Source organism: Paramormyrops kingsleyae, chromosome 16 (genome assembly GCF_048594095.1).
Source record: "Paramormyrops kingsleyae isolate MSU_618 chromosome 16, PKINGS_0.4, whole genome shotgun sequence".
In the NCBI taxonomy this organism is placed as follows: Eukaryota; Metazoa; Chordata; class Actinopteri; order Osteoglossiformes; family Mormyridae; genus Paramormyrops; species Paramormyrops kingsleyae.
Window position 1 is genome coordinate 9714064 of NC_132812.1, and position 16828 is coordinate 9730891.

Genomic DNA, 16828 nt, shown 5'->3' on the forward strand with positions numbered 1-16828 from the left:
TAAAACAAAGATATCTAAAAACGTTTAAACTCGCAAAACGTTTAAATTTAATATATACAGAAGCACAAATCCACGTTAGAAGTGCCTGTTAAATACAGAAATACATTAAAAAAACTTTTCTTCAGAATTGCTTTGAAGTATGCGGTTTGCCAACCAGAATAACACAGGTAATATACAAAGTGACTGAAAATTGAGCATTACCTCGTCTTAAGACTTAAGCATTTAGTTTTCCGGACGGGTTGTTGTGATAAACAAGGCGACGGGTGTCACATCTGCTCCTGCGTCTCAGTAATGGGGTACCTCCACTTTTACACGATCCTCCACTCTATCCGCACTGTCTCGGCGAGCCGCAGCTACTACACGGGTAAGCGCAACTCCGCCGATGTAGGGGTGTCCAAACCCGAAACCCAATCATGGGAAACTGGCCACTTACCTAAAAGAAGTGTTTTGCGCTGATGAATTAAAACGGCTTTTTTTATACAGTCACACCCAATAACAACCTTTGTTTCGAATTGCTAAAGAGTTATACGTATTAGTTTTAACTTTGCTGCACCCCTTTATTGCGATGGGGTAGTCGTCATCTCCGCGGTTAGGTGCCATGGCAATTAGTTAACTGTTTGAAACTATTCAAGATAAGAGGAACATGTATACACCTATATAATTTATTTTAGGGAATAACAATCGTGTTGTTTTTGACGTTATCGTTGAATTACATTTCCATTTTTAAAATAATTAGAATTTCAGTATATTTTTCCACTATATAAATATTTTAACTGGCATGCTTGTTATTTAAGGCAATAATCGCAAAAGCCCTATAGAACATACAAAGATGTAATATTAATCTGAGCACGAAGTTTCCTGGTATGTCATACAATTAATGTACACAAAATACAAAATGCATAACGTGAATCAGAATCAGAATACTGTATTAATCCTGTGGGGAGGAGAGATTTGGTAAAGGTTAATAGTTTATTATAATAGCTACACTTACTATATATTACTATTTAATATAACGAACCGTCTCCCAGACAGACTTTGAACGACACTTAACATTTAACAACAAAACACATATTTAAAATACAACTGTAAAGGCTATTATTATAAAACGTTAATGCAAATGAAGATTTTGTAATTTAACCGAATTCTGAATAAGTTAGTCCTTTTGTAAATAATGTGAAGTTGTAAAATGACTCATTTAAAGATTACTATTTTAAATTAACTTAGAATAATTCACGCGTACAAGTTGTTCGAAATGTCCGTACTTCAGGTTCTAAAAGGCCTTTCATTGGTTTTACGACCAATTAAACGCATGAATGACCGTTTTTACCAATGCGATGCTGAATATAAATGAATATGTCGTGCAGTTTATTGCAATTCCATGGAAAATGTGCACCCCCATAATCCAGGTGGGGGCACCAGAAGTCTGACTGCAAGTAGACAGATATGTATGAATAATCATATGTATGTATTGTGACACTTAAATCACTACATTCAATTACTGAGTATGTTGTCAGAATTGTGTAGTGGAGATACTTGCCTGCTGTATCGAGCATTTGTGCAAACGTTTATATGCAGTTTTACTACAAGCCATACAATTTCGAATTATTTTCACTCGTTATATACTCTTTATATCCTTTAACGCTGATATATTGTGTAAGCATTTAAAACAAAATGAGCATATTATTGAGTATTAGTCTTAGAATAACTGTTACAGCCTATATTTTCAAATGGAATGCTCATTGTTTTAGTTAGGATTGATAAGATAAAATGAATAAATGTATGAATCTATGTTTAACATAAATTGTTACAACTACAATGAAGGATTTGTAAACTTGTACGTGTTTTACCTGTCGACTAGGGGCAGGAACAGGATCGCGGGAAGTGTAGTGTTCTCTCACCCGTTTTTCAACACGAATTTAGGCAAAGACTCCCTTTTAAAAAACTAAATTTCCCAGAAATCCTCGCGCCTTGCGGCGAAATCCCGTTTTCCGCGGTTTGCGCCTGCGTAACTAGACGTGGCAGCCGCATCATGTGTACATGGAAGCACCGCAGGAGTGGGATGAGTGGACTCAAAATGTACATTTTCCTTCTACTGGTAAGTGTCTGTTACATAAATGCGTTAGTACGAGAACCTGTAGTATTATTAAATCGCTTGTTTGTGTCCCAGTGGGCGGTTCACCTGAGGCTGCAGTAGTCGTGAGCCGTTCAGAGCAAAGTTGTTAGCTTGGGAGCTGGAGAAATCCTGAAGTTGAACTTGAAGACGTTGGTCGGTGAATGACAGCGCTTTGTAGCGCTTAATTTGCGTCTTTGCAATGTGTAATAAATACGCGTTCACGCGCTTCTCTGTTTACGCCGTTTCTGAATAAGAGCCGAGAGGTCATAACTGAAGAGAGCATTGGCTGAATCGGGGTCTCGTCCGTCAGCTCGGTGCTTAGAATCCTTAGGACCATCAGAATAATTAGAATATTTTATTCGAGACGTACAAAAAGTCAGAAATTTGTTTGGTGCAGGTGGTGGCATGAAGTGTACAATTTAAACAACAATGATAATAAAATGGAGATGGAAGAAACAAAAAATGTGCTTTAACATATCAGGATGAGAGACTCAGGTGTAGGGTACAAAAAGTTGTGTAGATGCGTTTGTCTTTCTGTGAAATGTGCTACTTTGAGCGTTGTCTTGGTATAGAAGTGATCATCTCACATGTTTGCTGGAGCTCCCAAACCTGCTGAATACCAGCCTATATGGTGTCTCCATACAGGAGGGAAACGGTGGCCATTATCTGCATTATTTTTGGCTTTGTCCCAGCAGTTCTATTTTGTAAAGGAATATGCCACAGGCAATTTATGATGAATTAATTTATGATGAATCTTTTAAACAAACATCTTTAATAGCCATCAAACTGCATGCTTTTATTTTTATCCCCCACCTATTTACACACAGTGACTAACATGTGCTCTCACAGTTATTGTTGGCAGCCTGTACCTCAGGACCTTCCTGGTTGGCATCCTGTTCCTATCAACAAGCGCAAACAATTGGATTAGACTCGTATAACTCAGTCTGCTTTAACTAAGTCTGCTTGCTGCATTGTCTTGCTGCTCACATTCCTTTTAAAGTATTTGAGTTTAATTTTTACTGAGTGGTGCACTTTGGGGAGTACTTCCACAAAGTGACATGATCAGTGTTAATAGGAAGTCTCTTTTCAGTATGTTAATGCGATTCCCTGTCCTTGGAATAGCGTCTTTATACAGAGCTGGTCAGAAATCTTTAGTGTGCAGCACGAGCAAAGCCTATGCTGTAAGCTTGGAGTGAAATGTTTTACTGGTGTCAGCTTTTATAATTCAAGACTCATCTTTCTCAGTAGTGCGGTTCATTAATTTTAAGAAGGTGGAGAAACTGAAGTGATTTGTGCTGATTCAGTGCTACCCTTAAAAGCGGAAGCTTTTTTTTTTTTTTTGCAGAATTGTCACTCCACATTGAGGTTGGTTACGGCTTGTTGCCTCTCTCGTATTTTGCTTGTGAAAGCTTGCTTCACAGATGGGACTGTGTATCTCTTCTGCGCACTAATTTAATGCACAGTGGCACAGATGATATGGCCCGACACCCCTGCGTTTGTCAAGGATTAAACAGTGGCATTAAAGTCCCCCTTGGTAAGGTGAATGACGGTGTGGCGGGCGGCCCCGCGTTGCGCTTCTCTGTAGCAGGTACTGAATTGGCTGGCAGACGCTTATTCCTGCTGTGTTTGCAGCTGAATGTATAAACCACACCAAGACTTACAGCAGTTTGAAGGCGGTCTTCGTCGGGTCTTTGTCCAATTATAGAGATGGGCCCCCCATAAGAAGGGAGTATGTTACCATTAATGCTGATGACGCTGGTTTTCCCGAAAGGCACGGTGAACACTGGCTGATAATCCTCCACCCCATTCCTTGCATTTCTCCACTTTCCTCTGGCTGACGGAGAGATTTCCCAAGTGGAAGTGGAGCCTGTTCAGTGTGTGCTCTGGAGTGGTGGGGGCATCAGGCCTGTCCTCCTCAATTTCTTTTAGGCAGTTGCTGAAGATGGAAATGGCCCTGAACCATGTCATTTGGGACAGTACTTGCATCATGAATGTTGTTGCCTAGGAAGCAGCAGAGATGTGTTTAATTAGCTGCTTCTGTTGTCTCACCTGTTAGCTGTATGCAGAGCTCCCATCTTTGTTTACGTTTCCATTTACGTTTAATATAATTAGGAAAAGCTTATGTGTGAGACAAACATATATGTGAGACAAATAGCACTAATATTCTGTCAAGGAGTCAGTTAGGCATAAGGTGTAGCTAGGCTGAGCTTCCAGTGATTGCCCAGGTACAGGTGTATGCAGTCTTGGAGAAGGAGCTATGCGACAACTTCTAACAAAGTACCTAATAAGACAATTCAAGGGCCGTAAGTGCAATATATGGACATTCAGGGAATGTAGAGGCATCAGGCTAGTAGAGAATTTCATGGAACTGATGAGTCTGAAGTGACACTTCCCAGGTGTTGGAGGGGTGTCCAAGCAGCATTGGTTTGCTGACCAAAGAGGGTAAGATGGTCGGTCTTGACTATGGGCAAGACGTAGGTCTTGAGGATCTTTTTGATGAAGATGGGTGCCAGTCCATTGACGGACCTTTGAGCTACACCAAGGACTTGGCGAGTGCCAATATGGAGCCAGTGAAGAGAGACAAGGAGGGATGTGACATAGGAACATTTAAACTGAATGAATATCAGACATGCTGTTGTGTTTTGATTCATTTGCATTGGTCTGATAACACAAGGTGGCTGGCCTGCTGTTTAAAGGCCTCTAAACCTTGACTGAGGGAACCGTTCAAAAATTCTGATTTAAAAATTCTGTGTTAAAGCTCATGGAGATCATGGGAGGTGTTGAAACCCTTCATGGATTGGTCAAAAAATATTTTTTTCTTGTTCCTAAAGCCATTAACCTGCAAATATCTCTTGAATTCTGAAGTTCCCGTGTTAAGTTTTTCTCATCACTGCTTGAGTCCATGGCATCCCCTTTGCTTTCTTACACTCCATGACACCAGCATTTGCTTTCAGAAGCCATACTCTTTCTGTATGTTAGCGTTAAACCTGCACAGACCCTGCAGGTTTCAGCAGCACTAAACCTTCCATTTCACCATTTTCAGGTCACATGAAGACAGGAGTGTTGAGTAATATATTAAGTTAAGTGGAGAGTACCCTGCCTCAGCCATTTAATTGCAGTCTTGGAGAGACAAGACCAGAAAGTTTTCCAGCTCCCAGTACACATCTTAAAATGGGTCGGGAAAGACCATAAGCAGAATTTTGGTATTCAGTGCCTGGCTAGAATTAACATGTCTTGACCTTAACCCTTCAAAGCTGTAATTGGATAGCATTGTACTGGATAGCTTTGGATAGCTTGCAAACTGGATGGCCCTGTCCTGGATAGCCTTGGATAGCCTGGCATAGTGAATAGCCTTGCAAACTGGATGGCTCTGTCTTGGATAGCCTGGCATAGTGAATAGCCTTGCATACTGGATGCCCCTGCCTTGAATTTTTTTAATCCTTTTATCAGAGGTACATTGCAGTTTACTTGTATCCTTCTGTTCCTCGTGTTTACAGATATTGTGGATATTTTACTTCAACTTGGAGAATCTACAGCAAGGCTCTTTTGGGACATGAGCCTATTGTCTGTTTTGCAGGTCAGTCTTTGTTCTGCCTTCTGGTTGTACTGGAACAGCTGAGAGCTTTAAACATGACCATATGTGTCCTCTCTGTGTTCCTTATTTGTGTAATTGTAGCCACCCAACAGTCCCTAAGCAGAGAAATCACCCTTCAGAACATTTTCAATTTAGGATCATATCTTTGGTTCAGTGTGATTTTTTTTTTTTATTAATTTTTTTTAGGTGCTTCCTCTGGTGAATATCTTTCAAGAGGTAAACCAGACTGTCCTCTTTCTGTAAGGCACCGTCCTGTTAAGGGTCCATCTTTCTGGTACCTCGAGCTTCTCAGTCACATTAATGTGTGATCTCCACTAGCAGACCATGCTTCCTCCTCCTGCCCAATGTCCTGATTGCCTGCCCCCATCTCCCCCTCAGCGAGAGCGCCCTGGCCTTTCAGGATCCACCATGCGTTAATTATGAATCTCCTGTCATGTCACCTCGTTCCCTGGGGTGCCTCTGGAGCTGGCTGGACCCTGTCATTTAATCAACACGTCTGATGAGTCAGGAAGCTCCAAAAAAGGAGAAAATTGGATTTTCATACACTGCACAGAGCTCATCATTTATCCCCCCAACCGCATCCGGCGGAGGCATATCAGATGCTGCCTTTGCCACCTTTTGTCTTGACAGCCATTCATTAAAGCGCTTGGTTTTGTGTGCATCTCGGAGTTCTAATGCCACAGCCGAGTAATTTCAGAAGTTACATTTCTCAGTTTGTTCATCATTCTGAATGAAGGAGCGTGCCAAGCACCACTGCCATCTGTGCCCACCGCGAGTAAAACGGAGTAGTGAGGAAGAGCTCACTTCCTGTTCAGGAATGACCTAAGGCTTGTTGAAGCATCTCCTTGCATACGGTGTATTCTCTGTGGTTGGCTCGATCGTGGCCACTGTGCTGGGGTGGGTTTCCTTCTCTGAAGGCCTCGGCTGCTATGACTAGGAGGCGCCCCAAGCGAGCCACTCGAGCTATTTTTTGAGCTGAGAGTGAGAATGGAAAACTGCACAACGCCAATAATCCGCTAATCAGTGCATGGGGTGCTGGTGTTAAAACCCGCCGCTGGGGTTTGGTGTCACAAACCCGCCTGGGAATGTAAGGTCACCGTCTGCCTGGAGTCACCATTTGACTTTTAAAAGCTGTGTGACTGATGTGGGCAGCCCGGCGTGCAGCTACTGCCTGGGAACTTCGGCTAAGACTCTGCGTTCTTCTCTGCAGGTTGGGAGCGCTTCCGTGCTGCAGGCAGTGAAGGTGTCTCCCCTCATCGAGACGGTCAGTGACCACAAGGACTTTAAAAAGCTCCTCAGGACCAGAACCAATGTCCTCATCCTGTACACCAAGTCAGGTTAGTAGAGACCTTTGAAACCGTTGTCCTGTAATTGTAGGATACTTAAGCTAAGCCTTAACGTCCACTTTACAGTAGTCTTCATGGGCATCAAATATGAGTTCACCTCAAGTCACTGCTTTCCGGTCGTTCCAAAATCGATATCATGCTGCTATTGAAACGTGACCATTGGATAAGGCTGGAGTGTTTGATTCGCTGTAAGATCATCCATCTGTAGCCAATGGTGTCAGAGGGCAGCTCTTTCTGATGCTCATTTTTTCCCTCCCATTAATTGAATTTCCTGCCTTCATCTCTGCTTTCTGACCTGCTTCTGCCGCTGAGGGCATCGTCGCTGTCTCCCACCAGACGTCTCGAATGTACCTCTCATGCTGTCTGTCTGTCAGCAGTCGTCAGAGGGAATTAAAGCCTGTCAAACTGGCCAACATTACCTCTGGGGAAATTCCACAATCAGCCTGCGAAACTGAAACTTGTTGGATTCGATGTGAAGAATCAGACCTTGACGGTTTTTTTGATGATTAAGTGCCGACCTGAGGGGGAGGGGAGGGGAGGGGATGGAGCCTGTCCTGGGCCCTCCTGCCATCAGACCCAAAATCACCCAGACAGTGTTGTGTTAGAATTATTTAACCACAAATGTTTTAGCGACAGATGAAAATGACCTTGTCTGTTGCTCCAGTTAGAATGTTTGTCTTCCCCTTGAATTTTTATTGTGACTCAAACGCCCATGAGACGTTAGTGATTTGTGTCTGAAGTTGCTAAGCGCCTTTAATGCTCTGTAAGTGATGTCCTGGGCTGTCGCTGCAGACGTCGCTGGCTTGGGTTAAAGCTGAAAAACTTTGAATTGTAATTGCACGCTTCCTTGTCACTCGCCTGCACTCAGGATGAAGGGAGGGGGGCGGTGATCGTCTGCTTCTGCTTCCCAGAGGGCTGTCAGTCATCTTCTCTCTTTTCTCATGCAGACATGTCTGGTGAGGGCCATCTGAAACTGCTATCTGAGGTGGCCCAGGCGGTGAAGGGCCAGGGGACCATTGCTTGGATCAACTGTGGGTAGGTATTTCTGCCCCATCCGCCCAGTCCATGGGGGAACTCAATGGAGAGCTGCTCCAACCATACACCATCTTCTGTTGCTGGTCCTGGATCTTGTCCTCACAAGTCTAAGCAGATTAGCTTTCATGCAGTAACCCCTGGCAACCCAGTCGATCACTTCACTTTTGTTTAACAATATGATATTCTGTTCCACACACTTTTACTTCTGAATGGTTAAGGTATATTTAAAAGAGATATCAATATTTTCTGTTTTCATATAGGGGATAAATATTTAAGGCATAGTCAGGGGTGACAAAATGGAGCTGTGCTGAATCTAGGCTGAGGTTGTAGGGCTGCTGTTCCCTCCGTGGCTCTCAAGGGTGCCTGCGGAGGCCTAGCGTCGGAGGGCGAGGGCGAGGGTGCCTGCGGAGGCCTAGCGTCGGAGGGCGAGGGTGCCTGCGGAGGCCTAGCGTCGGAGGGCGAGGGCGAGGGTGCCTGCGGAGGCCTAGCGTTGGAGGGCGAGGGTGAGGGTGCCGTCGGAGGGCGAGGGCGAGGGTGCCTGCGGAGGCCTAGCGTTGGAGGGCAAGGGTGAGGGTGCCGTCGGAGGCCTAGCGTCCGAGGGCGAGGGTGCCTGCGGAGGCCTAGCGTTGGAGGGCGAGGGTGAGGGTGCCTGCGGAGGCCTAGCGTCGGAGGGCGAGGGTGAGGGTGCCGTCGGAGGGCGAGGGTCAGTAAATTGGCCGAAAAATCTGTGCATGTTTCTATCCAAGTTCCTCGGAACTGCCTGGCTTTATAATGCCGAGTAAATTTCCAGGCTTTCCATAAAAACAGGCTCTTCCTGGCTCACTTCCTAAGGTTGCCAAGAGGCATGCAGCACTCGCATGCTAAGTGGCTTGGTAACATGATTTTACCTTTTTATGCCTTATGGCATGAATACGCTTTTAAAAATGCTTTAGCATATAGTCGCTGTCTTTTAATGGAAGAGAAGAGTGTTCTTATTTTTTTCCCTGTCAAAACCAAAATGACTTATTGTCCACTAAGAGAGCAGTTGCTGTCTTCATGTTTTTGCTGCTTCCTTTAAATTACCCAGAGTTTCTCTTGCAGAAGCGAGTCGCACATCTTAGCCCAAAGCCTTCTCTTAAAATAAAATCTAAATGGACTTTCCCTATATCAAATGCATACAGCATTATGTCTGACAAAGTCACTTAAAATCACAGGCCTCTGGTGGATTAACGTCTGGGCTTTCGTGCTAGAGGTGAGCTGCTGCCTGGTCATGTGATTGTATCTGAATGTTCTGGCAAGGACATTTTTAATAAATTGCTGGAGAATGCTTTTTTTCCAGACACACAGACCATCCTTTTTGCGCAATTCCGATGCCTGGGTCACTGATATTCCTGTGAGTTCCTGCAGCATCGTTTAGACTCATTCAGTTCACTTCAGATCACTTTTACAAGTTCCCTTCCAGTGTGCTTTCAGACGGCCTAACAAAGTGTAGCAATTCAAGCGCTATGTTCAATGTTTAGTATAGCTTTGCGATAAATGTTTAGTACATTGAAAGTCTTATCTGACAGCAGTTCCAGGCCATGTATCACACAAAAGTAAAAGCATTATGGAGTAAGGCAGGCTTTATCCTGAAGGGGGCGTCATTCCTCACTCAGACATGAACAGATGGCACAGCAGTCCATTCTGCCACTTCCAACTCCTTAATACCATAAACTGTGCCTGTAAATGGAACCAAAGTCGCATGCAGAAATATGCAATTTAAAAGGGAGTGAGTAAGAAAATGCTTTGGGTGACATTAGGGACGGCCCGGAGTGTGTGACTGTGGACGGGATTGCGGGTGACATTAGGGACGGCCCGGAGTGTGTGACTGTGGACGGGATTCCGGGTGACATTAGGGACGGCCCGGAGTGTGTGACTGTGGACGGGATTTCGGGTGACATTAGGGACGGCCCGGAGTGTGTGACTGTGGACGGGATTGCGGGTGACATTAGGGACGGCCCGGAGTGTGTGACTGTGGACGGGGTTGCGGGTGACATTAGGGACGGCCCGGAGTGTGTGACTGTGGATGGGGTTGCGGGTGACATTAGGGACGGCCCGGAGTGTGTGACTGTGGACGGGATTGCGGGTGACATTAGGGACGGCCCGGAGTGTGTGACTGTGGACGGGATTGCGGGTGACATTAGGGACGGCCCGGAGTGTGTGACTGTGGACGGGATTGCGGGTGACATTAGGGACGGCCCGGAGTGTGTGACTGTGGACGGGATTGCGGGTGACATTAGGGACGGCCCGGAGTGTGTGACTGTGGACGGGATTGCGGGTGACATTAGGGACGGCCCGGAGTGTGTGACTGTGGACGGGATTGCGGGTGACATTAGGGACGGCCCGGAGTGTGTGACTGTGGACGGGATTGCGGGTGACATTAGGGACGGCCCGGAGTGTGTGACAGTGGACGGGATTTCGGGTGACATTAGGGACGGCCCGGAGTGTGTGACTGTGGACGGGATTGCGGGTGACATTAGGGACGGCCCGGAGTGTGTGACTGTTGACGGGATTGCGGGTGACATTAGGGACGGCCCGGAGTGTGTGACTGTGGACGGGATTGCGGGTGACATTAGGGACGGCCCGGAGTGTGTGACTGTGGACGGGATTGCGGGTGACATTAGGGACGGCCCGGAGTGTGTGACTGTGGACGGGATTCCGGGTGACATTAGGGACGGCCCGGAGTGTGAGACTCTGGACGGGATTCCGGGTGACATTAGGGACGGCCCGGAGTGTGTGACTGTGGACGGGATTGCGGGTGACATTAGGGACGGCCCGGAGTGTGTGACTGTGGACGGGATTCCGGGTGACATTAGGGACGGCCCGGAGTGTGTGACTGTGGACGGGATTTCGGGTGACATTAGGGACGGCCCGGAGTGGCTTTCTAGTGATGTCTGTTGAGGGGCTGCCCCTCTAGTGCTCAGTCTGGGTAATTCATCGCCGCCTTGCATGCAGAAACATTCTCTCTCCACTCAGCCCGCTGTTTCCATACTGCTATGATCCAGTTTAAACTGTCAGCCCCACCAGCATGTGTCCCGGCTCCTGCGATGTGTCCCTCCTCAGCAGCAATAGTGTGACTGAACCCCCCCGCCCCCCAACTCTGCAGCTCCTTGTTAAGCCTGTTTGGGACCTAAACCCCAGTCCTCATGCCTGAAAAGACAGAGGGCTGTGATTCTGGTGATGTAATCGCTCTGCGTTCCTGAGATTTCCTTTCGAGGGGCCTTTGGCTTTCCCGGCCCACTTGATCTCCTGGTTTATTTCACATGGGTATTTTCACCGCTCTCCAATCAGTGAGCCGACTCTGATTTGACATTTAGTTTTTTTAATTTTACAAAATTTTCTGATGTAAATCAGTGTTCCCGGCACTAATTTTACAAAACTTTCTGATCTAAATCATTGTTTCCCAATCTGGTCCCTGGGGGCCCACAGACAGTCCAAGATTTTGCTCAGACAATCCACATTTTTGAAGGAAATGGGAGGGAGCAAAAATGTGGACTGTTTGTGGGGCCAGAAGGGTCAGATTGGGAAACACTGGTGTAAGTTACAGGATGCTTCTCTGGGTCACGCACCTCCACGGCTTGTGGTTTGAACTTCAAACAATCTAAATACTCCCAGCAGTCCAAAAAATAAAATTTGGGGCATTGGCATCTCTGAATGGCCTCGGGGGTGCTGGTGTCTCATCCAGGGTATCCTGTCGTGACCGTGCTACCTGGGATGCAGTACGTTTTCAGAAACATTGACCAGTTTCTCTTACAGAGATGCATAACTAAAAAATTCTGCTTTGGTTTTACTGTGAGGTAATGTGCTTTTAATATATTAGAAATTAATTACAGATGTGGAAAGTATTCTGAAATACAGAAACAGAGGTTTGTTAGGCAGTCCTGCATGCCACAGCCTGTAGGAGCCGGAACCCTTTTGTGTTGCCAGGGGCCCTTGTTCTCTGGCCGGGGCCCTTGTTCTCTGGCCGGGGCCCTTGTTCTCTGGCCGGGGCCCTTTTGCATTGGCCGGGGCCCTTTTGCATTGGCCGGGGCCCTTTTGCATTGGCCGGGGCCCTTTTGCATTGGCCGGGGCCCTTGTTCTCTGGCCGGGGCCCTTGTTCTCTGGCCGGGGCCCTTGTTCTCTGGCCGGGGCCCTTTTGCGTTGCTGGGGGCCTATTTTTTTGCATTGGTGAGGACATTGTTCTCCAGCTGGGGCTGTTTGCATTGGGAGTACAGGAGCCACAGAGGGCACCTCTGCCAGGCTGGAGCAGTTAAGAGGGAGCAGCCTCTGACATTAACGTGAGTCTGTGCTGACATAGGCGACCCCAATGGGTCACTGGGTCCTCTTTTTGTCCCTGCACATGCCTGTCGCTGTCATCATCTGATATGGCAGATTATATATATATATATATATATATATATATATATATATATATATATATATATATATATATATATATATATATATATATATATATATATATAAAATATTATATTATATTTTCCCAGGGACTCAGAGGGCCGAAAGCTCTGCAAGAAAATGAAGGTGGATCCTTCCTCCAAGAGCAGCGGGGTGGAAATGCTGCATTATAAGTGAGTAGGCGGCTCTCATCTCTCCCATCGTTTGGGTAAAGACCAGCATGACCCTGACCATAGCCATCCACACCCAAAGCAGGTCGATGGTGGCCAGTATTTAAATGAGCCCCTCTCTGGGAGGTAGGGATGGAGTAAAAGGTGTGCAGCCCAGCAGCAGTGCCGCCTTCCTGCCTCCCCGTCCTGCGAGCCTGACACTGACATGCTGCCTCTGTGTGTCTCTTTAGGGACGGCACCTTTCACACTGAGTACAGCCGGCCCGCGACCCTGAAGGTAACTCGGTGGAGCAGCCGCCAAGCCTCACGGCGCTTCCCGGAACAGATAATCAACAGCAGTGCCCTTGGGCGTCGCCCGGTTATTCCTTGGGCCGGAAAAGATGTTGTCCGTCCTGCTAGGCTTTCTCGGGAATTCCGGGGATACGCGGTATAAACCATGCCGTTTAAGACGCTTAATTAGCCGGTTTCATCTTTTGTTGCAGGTTTATATAATCGGTTTGTCAGCCATGAAGCTGGTGTTTTAGCGTGCCAAGCTGAAAAGAAGCTCTTAATTGCGTAGGCTTGATAGTGCTTTTTAATCACACGGAACTCATTAGTGAGTGGCTTAAGAAATTGTATGCATAGCTAGAATAATTCTGTCTATTTAGGAAATTAAATACTCATTCTGCCAAACGGCTGAAAATAGTGTTTCTTACGCCTTTGTCAGTAAGGGAATTTTACAGAAACTCATTTGTTTGTCAGTAGCAGATGGATGACAGATTGATCCGTGTGCTTTCTTTGAATAGATGGTTTCTGTCTGTCGGTTCCTTAATATGATTCTAGCTTACAGTCAGGATTGGCAGAGTCATTTATGGTCGTCATTCGTTACTTTCCTGGCATGGTGGCCTTTTCTGGCCAATTGTTGCCATGCTTTGTTCTGAAAAGCTACTCGTCTACACGAGATGATGTGCTTTGCCTTAAGGGTGTCTGTCATCACTGGCTAGTTGGCACAAGACCCGGACAAATTACTCCTCGTCGTGCCGCAACATCATTCGAGAACTGCAGGCCGTCATGACCAATCAGCATTCACTTTCCTTTGTTATGTATGTCAGGCCTCGTGAGCCCATTTGTATTTGATTAATTTGCTTTTGCCTTCTTGTAGTCCATGGTGGCATTCCTGAAGGACCCAACCGGCGCCCCCCTGTGGGAGGAGAATCCTGATGCCAAAGACGTCCTTCATGTCAGCAGTGAGAAAGTGAGCGTGCTCAGTACAGTGCCAAAGTGCCGAGCAGAGCGGGGGTTGGATGCGGCCTGTGCCGCCAGTGAAGGCTGAGGTCGAGACCGGGCTGCTTATCTGCTAAGCAGACAGGAGGGCTCCATCCTGATCTCTCCTCTGATTGGCTCCTCTGTCTGTCCATCACAGGATTTCAGGAAGCTGTTGAAGAAGGAGGAGCGGCCCATCCTCATGATGTTCTATGCTCCGTGTAAGTCCCCCATCCCCTCCGGGGGCGCTCAGACCATCTGCCCCGGCAGCTGATGAGTCACATTCACAGCTGGGGTGTTTCGCAGTCACGACGCACTTCAATTTCACGTCACGCCAGAGGTCACCTATGCCTTGCTCTCCCTGCTGCCATCCTCCCCGTCATCGCCTCCTCTGACTAGGAGGAGAAAGTTTGGAAGAGCCGAATGTTCTGGCCCTGTCATGGATCCGTGAAGCTGTGGAGGAGAGCGTTTGGCTGTGCAGTGAGGTCACAGTGAGGTCACAGTGAGGTCACAGTGAGGTCACAGTGAGGTCACAGTGGCGTCACGGCGGCGAAACCCCTTAGAGAGGATCTCTCCCTCATCCCTCATTTTTGGCTTAAGATGGACATGAAAACTATTGATACTGCTTGAGCTTTTTTTAAAAAATATTTTAATTCATATTTCATTCAATCAAACATTTTTCCATGTTAAAGGCAGCTAAGTAGCGAGCGTCGCTGTCTGGCACGGTTGTGGGGAATGGGAGGGACTGAACTTGTTTCTGGTGACTTTTGGTTTTGAGGCCAAATCCGCTTCCTCTTTGGTGCCTTTGCCCTGTGTGCACAGTACTGCATTCTGCAAATGACCACCACGCTCAAATGATCTGTATTATTTAAGAACAGGTATAAGAATGTTTAGTTCATTTCTCTTTGTTTGACATCTTTATTGGTTGTATAAAAGGTAAATGACTGTCCTGCTCACAGGGTGTGGTGTCTGCAAGCGCATGCAGCCGATTTTCCAGCAAGCTGCCACTGAGGCCAAGGGTAAATACGTAAGTGCCCCCCCCCCCCCCCCGTCACATGGCCCATATTTATCAGTGGTGTCATCGTAATGATTCTGCATTACATCGTCATATTGTTAAAATTATGTAATTTCCCGCATACATGGGATTTCTATAGGGGTCAATCTCTGAACGCAGAAGGTTCATGATAAGATTTTCCTCACGTCTCTGCACTTTAAAAACGCAAAAAGGTGGAGCAGCTTTGGCTGTCGGCGCGCAGCGGCGCAGAAAGCTGCTAATGATGGACGTCCTTTCGCTCTTCGCCGCCCGCTCCTCAGGCGTGCCAAACACTATTTATCAAAGTAAGGTGGGCTTGGATCAGCGCCACAGAGCCGAAACCGGTTTGGACCGAGGGCAGCGGCCAGCTCCTGGAACAGCAAACATGACGTAGGCAAGGGGGCAGGAGTACCAACCATTACCCCCCCCCCCCCCCCATCAGACAGCGGATGGGCGGCAACTGCAGGGCTTAGGGGCTTCCAGACCGGCCACTGTGTTTGACGGCCAACACTACAGAAAGTACTGGAAACGAACCAGCGGATTTGCATAATGGATGAACATTCAGCTCATGCAGACACGTTCGGGGGGGGGTTACTGAGTTTCCTCCCCACTAGCAGGTGGGAGCAGCGGGTTTTCCAGGTGACACCCATGGGGTAGAGAAGCGTCGTTATGGGATGCGCTGTGCCTGCTTTGGTGGTGGCTTCCAATTATCAGCTGTGTGTGTGTCTGTGAAGGGGGGTGGGGGGATTAAGCTGACCCCACTGACGCCAGTGACCTTCCCCAGTCAGGTCCCCTCTTTTGAAACACAGCTTGTTTTCTCATATCTGATGACCTTGCGTAGCTCGACAGAAGACGCTGCACTTTTAGTGTCACCCAGGGACGTTTGACACATCTAAAGCCGCCTGCTGGGTCCCCTCAGTGCATTTTGGGATGCATTCTACTGCAGTAATTAAGCTAACAGAACAGGGGGCAGACTCAGTGTGGGGGACAGGCCCAGTGCGGCGCTGCCAGTGTGGGGGGATGGGCTCAGTGCGGCGCTGCCAATGTGGGGGGGTGGGCTCAGTGCGGCGCTGCCAGTGTGGGGGGTCAGGCTCAGTGCGGCGCTGCCAGTGTGGGGGGTCAGGCTCAGTGCGGCGCTGCCAGTGTGAGGGGACGGGCTCAGTGTGGGGGGTCGGGCTCAGTGTGGGGGGTCAGGCTCAGTGTGGGGGGTCAGGCTCAGTGTGGGGGGTCAGGCTCAGTGCGGCGCTGCCAGTGTGGGGCCGGGCTCAGTGCGGCGCTGCCAGTGTGGGGGGTCAGGCTCAGTGCGGCGCTGCCATTGTGGGGGGGTGGGCTCAGTGCAGCGCTGCCAGTGTGGGGGGTCAGGCTCAGTGCGGCGCTGCCAGTGTGGGGCCGGGCTCAGTGCGGTGCTGCCAGTGTGGGGGGATGGGCTCAGTGCGGTGCTGCCAGTGTGGGGGGATGGGCTCAGTGCGGTGCTGCCAGTGTGGGGGGATGGGCTCAGTGCAGCGCTGCCAGTGTGGGGGGATGGGCTCAGTGCAGCGCTGCCAGTGTGGGGGGTCAGGCTCAGTGCGGCGCTGCCAGTGTGGGGCCGGGCTCAGTGCGGTGCTGCCAGTGTGGGGGGATGGGCTCAGTGCGGCACTGACAGGGTGGGGGGCAAACAAAAGCCTCACTTTACCTGGTAACTAGTGCCCGACTGATTGTGCCGCATTCCATTCTTCATCTTCCGTGTCTCTCTCTGACCTGCCTCGTGCTGCCCCTTCAGGTGCTGGCCGGCATGAACGTGCACCCTGCCGAGTTCGATGGCCTCAAGCAGGAGTTTGACATCAAGGGCTACCCCACGTTCTGCTACTTCGAGTGAGTATCCACCGCCGCGTCTCAGATA

General features: G+C 48.1%; 2 protein-coding genes across 5 annotated transcripts in view; one reads left to right on the forward strand and one right to left on the reverse strand.

The window, feature by feature from the left end:
* sema5ba (sema domain, seven thrombospondin repeats (type 1 and type 1-like), transmembrane domain (TM) and short cytoplasmic domain, (semaphorin) 5Ba) overlaps positions 1-346 on the reverse strand; it is an 85268-nt gene extending 84922 nt beyond the window's left edge. For both annotated transcript variants that reach the window (XM_023826914.2, XM_023826913.2), the window contains exon 1: positions 202-346. The gene's annotated coding sequence lies outside the window, so the exon portion shown is untranslated. The remainder of the gene's footprint in view (positions 1-201) is intronic.
* Positions 1-16828, forward strand: part of pdia5 (protein disulfide isomerase family A, member 5) — a 36401-nt gene that overhangs the window by 746 nt on the left and 18827 nt on the right. The window contains exons 2-10 of one of the 3 annotated variants that reach the window (XM_072700148.1): positions 5611-5690; positions 6919-7045; positions 8002-8089; positions 12595-12678; positions 12906-12951; positions 13816-13908; positions 14077-14137; positions 14876-14943; positions 16709-16800. In XM_072700148.1, coding sequence (XP_072556249.1) covers positions 5667-5690; positions 6919-7045; positions 8002-8089; positions 12595-12678; positions 12906-12951; positions 13816-13908; positions 14077-14137; positions 14876-14943; positions 16709-16800 — 683 coding nt within the window. In that variant the 5' untranslated portion in view covers positions 5611-5666. Of the gene's footprint in view, positions 1-1995; positions 2096-5610; positions 5691-6918; positions 7046-8001; positions 8090-12594; positions 12679-12905; positions 12952-13815; positions 13909-14076; positions 14138-14875; positions 14944-16708; positions 16801-16828 lie in introns of those variants that run through there. The other 2 variants (XM_072700147.1, XM_072700149.1) reach the window with 2 other exon arrangements.